Source organism: Chiloscyllium punctatum, chromosome 20 (assembly GCF_047496795.1).
Source record: "Chiloscyllium punctatum isolate Juve2018m chromosome 20, sChiPun1.3, whole genome shotgun sequence".
Taxonomy (NCBI): Eukaryota; Metazoa; Chordata; class Chondrichthyes; order Orectolobiformes; family Hemiscylliidae; genus Chiloscyllium; species Chiloscyllium punctatum.
The window spans coordinates 7960517-7972642 of record NC_092758.1 but is presented as its reverse complement, the minus strand read 5'-3'; the positions used below and the strand labels follow the sequence as shown (position 1 = coordinate 7972642).

At 40.0% G+C, this 12126-nt stretch overlaps 1 protein-coding gene across 1 annotated transcript; it reads left to right on the top strand.

Annotated features, from left to right (window-relative positions):
• Nucleotides 1-8049: 8049 nt before the first annotated feature.
• On the top strand, nt 8050-10967 carry LOC140491768 (protocadherin beta-15-like). The gene has a single exon (XM_072590170.1). It carries the CDS (start codon nt 8129-8131, stop codon nt 10613-10615), a length of 2487 nt encoding a protein of 828 aa, XP_072446271.1. The 5' UTR covers nt 8050-8128; the 3' UTR covers nt 10616-10967.
• The last annotated feature ends 1159 nt before the right edge of the window (nt 10968-12126 follow it).

Below are 12126 nucleotides of genomic sequence, written 5' to 3'. Positions count from 1 at the left end.
TCACTTCAAAGTGATACCTCATCCTGGACAATCATCATCATGGAAACATATGAAAATTACTGGCAACTTTAGATGATAACATTAATTGTGCGTTGAACATGAGCATGACTGATATTTTCTCTCAAATGGATTTTCGATCCCATTCTGCATGCGACTTGATTCTACAAGAGACCAAAACGTTTCTTCAGTCATTTCTTGAGCCATCTCAGCCATGAAACTTCCCTAAGCTCCGCTGTGGCAACGTCTTTCGGAACATGTACATACCTAACACATGTACCAGAGACTCGGGTTCAATTCCCGCCTCAGGCGACTGACTGTGTGGAGTGTGCACATCCTCCCCGTGGGTATGCTCCGGTTTCCTCCCACATTCCAAAGATGCGCAGGTCAGGTGAATTGGTCAAGCTAAATTACCTGCAGTATTAGGTGAAAGGGTAAATGTGTGGGTGGCGGTCAGGGTCGGTGTGGACTTGTTGGGCTGAAGGGCCTGCTTCCACACTGTAAATAATCTAATCGAATTATGATTGGCTGTTTGCAGTTGGATAAGAGTGAGTGAATCTGCCCAGCTTCAACACGTTGATTGGTGATATTGTCGTCTATTTGCTTAACACATCTTGAGTTAGTCTTCAAAACACATTCGTCGCAATGTGTTTTCGTTCGTGAATATTTCAGTAATTTGGTGCCTAAGTCTGAGCCTGAGTTCACAATGGGGGAAAATGATCAATTTCTCCGACTATTCCAAATATATTTTGGGAATCGCAGACAGAACTTGCCATCTCGGCATGCAACGTATTAATTGCAATAATACAGTATACAGTATGCATTGAAATCCGTCGATGATTCGCCATTTTTCATCTTCTAATTTTCTTCTAGCTCCACGGAGACATCTTGCCTTTTCCATTTGTAATCTGACGGGTACCTGGTATTTTATAACTCATTCATGAGGAATATCCATAAAGCTAAAAAAAAGGGAACTTCAGAACTCCACACGAAGGGCCATCTACTTAACATTCACACTTTTCTCATTTATGGTGCTCTTTAACATAAAACCCCGTTAACATTCCTTTTTGTTGTTTACGCCACTCAAATATCTATTCATAGACCAATAACAAACATTGCATGATGATACTCCCAAATACAATCCGTGAAAGCCATTTAAGGAACTTTGCATATCTGTAAGCTCTTGGTGTTACTACTTCATATTAATGCCAGAAGAGATCTCCAACAGTCATCAGTTTGCATGGATGATTGCAACTCAAACAAAAGCAATTCTCATCTTCACTTCGATATTCAATAGACACTGTAACATTGTGCAAACATACAAAAACAAATTCTCATCGGATTAAAATCAGTTAGACTTCCCAACGAAACATTAAGTGAAGTTTCAACCAGAATGGATTGGAAAGAAAGTACATTTCTCCAGCGCCATCCAGCCATTCTAATTGTTTTACTCATCGTAAAGACTTGACTCATCACAGTCAACCCGCCAAATACTAACCTTTTTCTACCGTAGTATAAATTCTATGAGTTCAAATTTAGCATTCATGCATTTGTGCTGGTGATTGAAAGATTCAAATCTTCAGCAACCCGACTCTCATTTAAACAATTTTCAAGTAATGCAGTGTTAAGTGAGCTTGCAATACATTGCCAACTTAAAATAAAAAGAAGTTTTGACTTCATTGATTGGAAAATTATGTTTACCATTCTGTTTTGTTCTTTTACTTGTTTGTCTTTTGTCTTAAAAATTCTCTTATAACATGGGCGTCACTGACTTGCCAGGATTTATTGTCCATTCTAGTTGCACTTGAAAGGCGGTAGGAAGCTGTCTTTGTGAACCACTGCAGTCCATGTGCTGTAGGTAGACCTACAATTCTGGAGGGAGGAAATTCCAGGATTTTGACTAAGTGAAAGTGAAAGTAAAGCGATATGTTTCCAAGGCAGTTTTGTGGTTGGCTTGGAGGACAGCTTGCAGGTGATGGTGTTTCCATCTTTCTGCAACCTTTGACCTTCACGGTGGAAATGTTTGCATGTTTCCAAGATGCTGTCTAAGGATCTTCATCACATTTCCACAGTGCATGTTGTAGGTAGCATACACTGCTGCTATTGATCAAAGTGAATGCAGTTTTAATAAAGCAGGTTGCTTTGTCTTGAATGTTGACAAGCTTATTGAGAATTGATGGAGAATCACTGTCCAGCCAAGTGGGGAGTCATCTATCACAGCCCTGAACTGTGCCTTGTTGATGGTGGAAAGTAATTGGGGAATTCAGGAGATAAGTTACTCGCTATGATATTTCGAGTTTCTGAATCACTGCTGTAGCCACTGTGGTTATATGGCAAGTACAGTTGAATTGCTTGTCACTGGTAAACACCAGCATGCCAATAGTGGGGAATTCAGGAATGGTAAAGGTATTTCATATGATTGGCAGTGTTTAGAGGTTCTCTTCCTTGAGAATATGAACGGCCTTTGATGGATGTTTTGTAGAAAATTGTGAACCTCTGTAAAGGAGTCTACAGAACTGTCCACAGCCTTTGTAGGTATAATAGTTCAGTTCACACCATTTCTTTACTGGTTGATGGCTGGAACCCTTGCATGCCATACATGTTACTTGCCACTCTTCAGTCCAAGACTTGATATGGTCCACGTCATGTTCCATTTGAACACGGGCCGCATCGTAGCTGAGGGTTGAAAATGGTGCTGAACATTTTTTACTTCTGACGTTATTATTGAAGGAAGTGTATTGATGAAGCAGCTGATGATGACTGGTCTTAGGATATTCCCCTGAGTAACTCTGAGAAAGATGTCCTGGTGCTGAGATGGCTTCCGTCCAACAATTACACCAATTATGTTTTGCCCAGTTATGACTCAAACCAGTGGAGATTTCTGTTGATGACTCCCACTGATTGCAGTTTTGCTGTGGTTCCTTATTGCCAAAGCAAATCCCAAAACAAGAAAGCAATTACATACAGTTCCTTTTTTTTTCATTTTGATATAACACTGATTCTAAATTGCTTATCTGATTGATTGTATATGTGCATTTTCATATTATGACGATAGTTTAAAAATTCTGGAAGGGAATATTTTAAATTTGTTATTTTAAAACATGAAACACAAGCGTTTCAATGCCTATGTTTCAACTGCATGATTAAATGCCATCTATGTAAATGTGTTCCAAAATGTCAGCTGATAATTTGGCAATGCATTATCTCTCTGAAAATTCAAAAGGAAACATTCCAATTGCAAAGCAGGATTTCATGAAATGTTCTGAAAGTTGCAATACTTTCAGGAAACTGTAGTCTGTATTATATATGGTGACATTGTATACAAGTTGGCAGCAAAGGAATAGATATGATTTGTAATCATGCATTTTCATATGATGCATAAATTTCTGGTAATCTTCGCTAGTGTATTTTCCACTAATTCACAGATGTGTATTGTCCATGAATTCTTTTCTTAAACGAAAGATTGATTTGAACTGTTGGTTTCATCGTTCTGGATTCTCCACAGGTAAAACAAAAAAAGAGAAAATGCCACTTTATTTGTGAAAATGTTCATGACTCTTCTCAAAAGGCTCAGTCAAAGGAAGTCAATGAAACAAATCATGGTGGATACTTCGTCTCTCCAAGTTTGAAGAGCTTTTTTTTCTGATTGGTTCCAGCCATCAATAAGTAAAGCAATGGTAGGAACTGAATTATTATACTCACAACGCCTGTGTACAGCTTTGTCGCCTTCATTGTGGACGTTTAGAGGTTACATCCATCAGAGGCTGTCCATTAAGCCAGATGGCCTGGCCACTTATGAACACAGTGCAAAGGAGTGAGATTTAAGAAAGGGATAAGAGGCAATTATTTTTATACTAAGGGCGATTCATGTGTGGAATGAATGTCCTGAGGAACTGGTGTATGTGGGTACAATTACATTTAGAAGACATTTAGATGTTTACATGAATAGCAAAGGTTTGGTGCGATATGGTGCAGGACCAGGCCGATGGGAATGGTTTGGTTTTCTAATGGTCGACAAAAGGGGGAATGTCCCTTTTGTTGACCATTAGAAACGTCATCATCAAAGTCCTCCTCAACCATATACTTTCTGTGCGGGAGGAACCTCTCCCGGAATTGCAATGTGGCTCTCGACCACGGAGGGGCACAAGGGACATGATTTTCTCCCCACAATAGAGGCAGAAAAAATCCAGATAAAAGAATCTACCCCTGCATGAGGTCTTCTTCGACCTTATGAAAACATTTGCACTGTCAATTAGGAAGACTTATGGAGCATACTTCTCCAGTTTGGTTGCACTATGATATTTGTCACCATCCCTCACTTGCTACACAACGACATGAAAGTCATGGTAACCACAAAGAGCTCTACCACTTACCCATTCCAAATTCAGACCAGTGTCAAGTAGGCTGTGTCATTGCCCCAACATGCTTCTCGATCGGCATCACTGCAATGCTTTACCTCACCACTGACAAACTCCACAATGGAATGGAGCTAACTTATGGAACATATGGGAAGTTATCCAACTTCCAACGCTTTCAAGTCAAAACCAAATTCACCCCAACAAATATCATCGAGCTCCAGTATGCTGGTGATACTTGGATATATGCAATTTCAGAGGATGGAACCAAACAATCATCAGCACCTTTATGAGACCATGGGTCTTACTGTGAACATCCACAGGATAAAGTATCTCCAGAAACCTAACCTGGCATTGTGGAGAAAACCCCCGATCATCAGCATCCACGGGAAGGCCTTTGAGAATGTTTACCACTTCCTGTACCGAGGGAGTGTCCTATCAGCCAAATCAGCTATTGATGAACTAATCCAGCACCGCCTACAGTGTGCTAGTGCAGCTTTTGGCTGCCTGAGGGAAAGGGTGTTCGAGGCCAACAACATCAAATCCGACACCAAGATCATGGTTTACAGAGCTGTGGAGGTTCCCGCCCTCCTATGCTTACAGCAGTTACCTGGAAGTGCTGGAGCAGTACTACCAATGCAGTCTCAGCAAAATCCTGGGAATCTGCTAGAGAGAAACGTGCACAAACACCAGCATCCTCGACAAGGCCAATGTCCTCAGTATTAAAGCAAAGCTACCCTTGATCAGCTTTCATGGCTGGACACGTCGTCTTCATGACGGACAAGAGACTCTTCATGCAGGTGGTCTACTGCCAGCTTCGACACGGTAGATGTACCCCAGGAGGACAGAGGAGGTGTTTCAGTTATACCCTCAAAGTGAAGTGTGGCAATCTCACAGATGCCTGGAAATCACTGGCCCAAGATCGCCCAAGGAGAGGATGAGTATTAGGGGAGGTGTTGCAAACCTCAAGACTTGCTGTTGATGGAAGTGGATGCCATGTGGGAACAAGAAAAGGAGCATACTGCTGCATGAAGGTCACACTCATTCCAGCAACCATTTGCCCCAAGTACATCTCTTCATCCAACAACAGACTCCCATTGAGAGTGGAAGAGAGGGATCCTTGTCTGCACCAATGAAAACGAATAGGAATTGACTTTAAAATCAAAGTAAGATTGGTGAGACGTCATTACCATAAATATATATGAAGATGCATTTTCAGTTGGACAGTTGAAGGCTAAGGGTGGTGATGGGGGCGTGGTGGTTGGGGGTAGACTCAATGTGAAAAAATCCACCCAAAAATACTCAATAAGGTAAAAATGAGAGCTTACGTTCTTGTAAGTCCAAGCATCGTGTATGTTTGTAACTACATGCACCATTTAGAGCCAATGACTGTCCAAAGTCCTCAGAGGATATTTGGATAGTTTCAATGGAGAATCAGTAAAATACAAAGAGAAATATTGGGTAAAAAAAGGAATTTGGAAATCTGCTCTTCCAATTGGGAAATAAAGTGAGAAGGAATAGGCTCCACAAACTGTGAAGCGAGTAACTGGTTGTTACTCCGATTCATGAGTGCATATACAATGACGTGAGACATGAAACAGTTCCAGACCTACCACACGTTGTTCTGAAGAGGAGTGACATACATGTTCTGTTGTGAAATTAGAAACCCTGCTGTGCTGCGAGTTGCCTCCAACCGAAACATAAAATCACCCAATACTGGCATGCATGTTCAATAAAGATAAGCGCTGAGTGATCATAAATAGTGTGTCCAGATGCAGACCTATTGCTTCACAATTAATATCAGGACAATGAATGACTAATTGGGTGTGATATTTATCTGGAATGTTTCTAACATTCTGAAACTAAGATATAGGGTTTTTTATCCACCCTTCTAACATCATGGAATAATCAGAAACCATCGAGTAAGCATACTGTTTTATGCCATCTCTGAATTTGGCCACTGACTCTCCCATTATCCTTGGACATCAAAGAAATCCTCTATATACCAAACATAACACGATCACATCTAGGTCACAAGGTCCAGATCAAAAAATTGAAAGGCTAGGAGAGAACAAGTGGTATGACTTTGGAAACAATGTCAGTCGGACCCCTTGATGGAAATGTCGACTTACATTAAATAGTCACGTAATAGTTGACATCAACCAGTCTGATGCTTTTGGTATGTTTTCTATGTCAGATAATCAAAGTGTTAGGAAATGAAACTTGTACTCTAAAACTGGACAGATAAGTAATATTAGCTGTGAATGTCGAAAAGCATTTTCGCCTCTCAAAGAGGACAGTGTTCGAAATTAGTGACCCTTCAAAACGGACTTTTCCTTTTGCTTGCTGTGTGGCATAAGATTTAATTTACCAGCTAATTTACCTGAAACTAACTTTGTACATTGCGAGCACAATAAAAAGGAAAAGGCGCAAAAATCATGTGAATTACTGGTGAACTAGCACCAATTCCTGATCTGCCACGATAGGTATCCTATTATCAATACGCATTGACTGTTTTAGTGGGGCAGGCAAGTGACACTGGTCATCTGAGCATATTGACTAGTTATCAATGTCATTATCTCAAGGTTTTCATACTGGTGAGTGACACGGCATAGCTTTCCAGCTTACAAATAAACCATATTAAGAGTTCTAGGAGGAAACTGATTGCAAGAGGGAGAGGTTACAAGGAAGAGAGACATCACCTTCTTTCGAGCAGTTCAAAGGTCCGAGAGAAGAATAAAGAACATTCCCATCACAGAATCATCAAAGACTGCAAAATACCAGGGATTAACAACCCAACACTCTAAAGCCGAAGCACATAATCGCCATTCTATGGAACAGTTTCTGAGTATTTAAAATGTTCTCCTCTATCAAGAGTTGTACACTTCTTTTCTTCCTTAAATTCAAATTATGTATCATATATAAACTGTTGCTTCAGTATTGACATAATTAACCATCTGAAAGTTGCATGCTAAAGGCAGACTGGATACTCCAGACGTTTGCCCCAACAAGCACCGTATGGGCACTATCTTCATAAATTTCATAGTTGAGATTTGCTATGAAACCTAGTAATATCAACGTACTCTGTAAGAATGTCATGTATTTTCTTGTCAACCTTCACCTTGTAAGTTTGATTCTAAACGTAGAAAAACAGTTCAACGAATTAACAATGCAAACGAAAAACAGGTTTTCCTCATATCCAAAAAAAACATATAGGGCTGCACAATAATTAAAATCAGCAGAAACATGCTTTGAGAAACGGTACTTCATCATCAAGAATTCATTTTGTCAACACACCTCACATGGTTGAAACAGGTTGATGTAATTCGAAAAGCCTGAGTAAAAGTATTTTTATAAGATTGACGTCTCTTAAATCTTTTCGACTTCATTAAATACAGTTTATTTCTAAGTTACGCTGTCATTGGTTATGAGTGGGCAATTGCAAACGATTGACCTTCACTAACAAAAACCATACACAATATCAACCAGCGCAACGGAAGATTTTAATTGCGCACCATTAAATATAGGATTGATTGGTATTATAACTCATTGTGAGCAGTTCTGCTTTAAGAAATGATTAGTGCAATAATGGGTAAGGACTCTTTGTGTCGCTGTCTACCAATAAGAAAACCAAACCCTGTAAGAGATCTACCTCCTCCCTCTCTCCCATGATAGGAAACACAGCGCAGAAGCAAAGAGAAGGCTAACGTCGCCCACATCTAAACCATTTTGCACTGAAAGAACGGTCAGTTCGAGATTTCACGTCTACCATTTTAATGTCATCATTTTCCTTCATCAGAAATGCGTTTCATTTCATAGAGAGCCAGACAAGGAAATATATTAGGCGGCATTTTGGGCAGATTTACAATTGGATCGAACACGGAACAATGGCGAAAAGGCTTAGCCGGCTGCTCTTTTTTGTGTTACTGACTTGCGTCTCGGATCTAATTTTCGCTCAAATACAATACGTGATCCCCGAAGAAATGGAGCGCGGTGCTGTTGTTGGGAATATCGCAGAAGATTTAGGCCTAAGCATTGGAGAGATGTCATTTCGCAAATTTCGGCTCGTCACTGACGACAGAATGCAATTGCTGAAGGTGAATAAGGGGAGTGGTATTTTAATTGTGAACGAGAGAATCGACAGGGAAATGCTGTGTGGGCAAAGTGCGACTTGCTCTATTTCCCAGGATTTAGCGGTAGACAATCCATTAGAAATGTATCTTGTCGATGTGGAAATATTGGATGTAAATGATAACTCACCTACATTTCCCAAAATGAGATATGCTTTTCAAGTATCTGAGTTAACTGCAGCAGGAGCACTTTTTCCACTCGAGAGTGCGCACGATGCAGATGTGGGTACAAATGCAGTGAGTAATTATGAAATCAGCACAAACAAACATTTTGGAATGAACACTCGGACCAGAAGTGATGGGAGTAAAATTGCAGAGCTGGTATTAGAAAACCCCTTAGACCGGGAGCAACACTCGAGTTTTCATCTGACACTGACGGCCATTGATGGTGGAATTCCTCGAAGATCTGGTACTGCAGAAATAGTCATCACTGTACTGGATGGAAATGATAATGCCCCAGTATTTGATCATCAGATATACAACATTAACGCATTGGAGAACATACCTGTAGGTACCGTGATCACAACATTACATGCTGTTGATTTGGACCAGGGAACAAATGGCGAGGTAAGGTACTATTTAACTAACTACGTTTCTCACAGGGTGAGGGAATTGTTCAATTTGAACCCAGAAACTGGACAGATCAGTGTTCAAGGTTCACTGGACTATGAAGAAAAGAAAACTTACCAACTTGATGTCGAAGCTGTGGACAATGGTACGCCCGCATTAGTTGGACGCGCGGAGATTCTTGTTGAATTGGTTGACGTTAATGATAACGCCCCGGATTTAAAAGTAAACTCTCTATCCATTGAGGTAAGCGAAGGTGCTGCAGGAGGGACTGTGATCGCCATTATAAGTGCAACGGATCGTGATTCCGGCGAAAATGGGCACGTGCAGTGTCATTTGCCACCAAATATCCCGTTCAAACTTCAAAAATCTTTGAACTGGCAATACAATTTAATAGTGAGTGACAGACTGAATCGCGAATCCACTCCTTCCTACAACATTTCCATATCAGCCTGGGATGCAGGGTCACCCCCTCTTTCAACAAATAAAACTATCCACGTTTCGGTTTCTGATATAAATGATAATGCACCACAGTTTACTCAGTTGTTATATAATGTGTTCCTGATGGAAAACAATGTTCCTGGTGCATCAGTATTTGCTGTTACCGCTTTAGATGCTGATTTGGGCAAGAATAGCGAGATATCGTATTCCCTATTGGACAGTTTTTTAACTGAAACTTCCGCGTCTGGCCAATTTATTGTTAATTCAGAAAGTGGGCGCCTTCATGCACTGCGCTCTTTTGACTACGAAATACAGAAGAATTTTCAGATCAAAGTTCAGGCTCGAGATAGTGGAACTCCCTCACTGAGCAGCACTGCTCTCGTGAATGTTATTATTCTGGACCAAAATGACAATGCCCCAGTCATTGTATCACCCTCAAACATGGCGATTGTGTTTGTGCCAAAATCTGCACATCCCGGATACTTGGTGACCAAAGTAATTGCTACTGACGCAGATTCTGGACAGAATGCAAAACTGTCTTTTCAGCTCCTAGAAGCTACCGATCATCGCATTTTTAGCGTGGAATTTACTTCTGGAGAAATCACAACAACACAAAATTTTAGAGAGCAAGTTGCTGTTAGACAGGCGATTGCAGTTTTGGTCAGGGACAATGGACAGCCAAGTCTTTCCAGCACAGTCTCAATTCTCTGTACAGTTCAACATAACGTTACTGAAAATACCTTTGATCGAAAATACAAACCTCGAAATCCTGAATTATTTTCAGATTTAAATTTTTTATTGATCATAATTTTCGGATCAACTTCCTGCATGTTTCTATTTATAATATGTTTTCTGGTCGTTGTGAAATACAAGCAAGATAAGAATATTTATTGTTACACGTCTAGAATATGTTGCCATGGACAGAGGAATTCAACCAATGCTTCCCATTGTAGAGACGTCGCAGAATCAAATCTAGATTCTGTTCAAACTCTGCCTGTTCGGGACTCATATAATTACACCGTTTGTCTCTCACCTGAATCCTCTAAAAGTGATTTTTTGTTTTTAAAACCGTCTCACCCAACGTTGCCTCTGGATGGTATTAATATTCATGACACAGAGAGATAATGTAATACGTGAATGCGCAATCAATTTGTAGTTTATATGTCTATGTGTAGCACGCATCCCACAAAAAATATCAAACCCGAGGCATATGTTTCTTTTTGGAATGCATATTCTCCCTTTGGAGTAGAGACAGATGCAGAATTTGGAGATGCAGTATCTAAAATGCTGTTTTGTGATTGCTGTTAACATTAGAATAGATGCTGAATCTTTTAGAGTGTTAATTTGTTCAGTTTTAAATACAGAACGCTTTGATACCAAATGAATTGCTCAAGCGCAGCTCTTCTATTGAAGAGATGAGTTTTTGCAGTTTGCCTACTGCTTGTCACGCAATGAATCACATAAATTTAACAAATATCATCGGTTTAGAAATATTCCTCAATGTTTTAAATTATTCAAATTGGTTCCTAAGTTCATTAGATATAATTGCAGAATTAGGCCATTTTGCCCATCGAGTCTGCTCCGCCTTTCGATCAAAGCTGATGTGCTCCTCACCACCATCTTCCTGTTTTCTCTCCATATCCCTCCATTACCTGTCTAACTCTTCCTGAAATTTGCACACTGTCTCAGCATCCACCACACTTCAGCGTAGCGATCCGGGATAGCGAATTCCACAGCTTTACATGCCTTTGGGAGCAGTCATTGCTCTTAGATTCTGTTTTAAATTTACTACCCTGGATCCTAAGGCTATGACCGCTCGTCCTAGAATGTCCCATAAGAGGAAGCATCTGCTTCACATCTATTTCATCCACATCTTTTATCATCTTGAATACCTCAATTTGATTGCTCCTCATTCTTCTAAATTCCAGAAAGTACAGGACGAAACTGTTCAATCTCTCCTTATTTGACAAACCCCTCATCTCTGGGATCAATCTAGTGAACTTACTCTCAGCTACCTCTAATGCCACTGCATCTTTCCTCAAATCAAGGAACCAAAACTGTGCATAAAATTCCAGGTGCGGTTTCACCAATACCTTGTATCGTTGCAACAATACTTCTTTACATTTGTATTCTATTCCCTCAGATATAAAAGCCAAACTTCCATTTGCTGTCCTTGTCTGTTAGTTTTCTGGGACTCACAAATAAGATACAGTTCGCCATTTTACTTCACAAGAAACTTTCACTTCATCCTTAAAAAAGAATAAAGCATTTTGTTTTCACGATCTTTGTAACGACTCATGATGGTGTTTAGAGACAAATCAAAAACCTTGTCTCTCTTTAACTAGGAAATCCCTGATGTTTAAGTAGTGACTGTTCGAAACTGAAAATCGTAACTAATGAAACATCCTCCAAAATCCACTCTAGTAAGTCTGTTTGGAATCGTATGTAGTTGAATACAGCCCTCTTCTCTTCTTCTAAACTTCAATGTATACAAAATCATGTTTTCAAATTTACTTTGTAAAACACCTGTTCATTACAGGTCGTAATCTAATATATATTTTCTACGCTTCATCAATACATTTGAATTCTTCTTGGCATTTAGTGCAGTTTTGGGCCTCATATCTCAGGAAGGAGAC

What these genes read in the sequence shown, in the direction of transcription:
- LOC140491768 (XM_072590170.1), top strand. Translation starts at nt 8,129, where the DNA reads ATGTCATCATTTTCCTTCATCAGAAATGCGTTTCATTTCATAGAGAGC.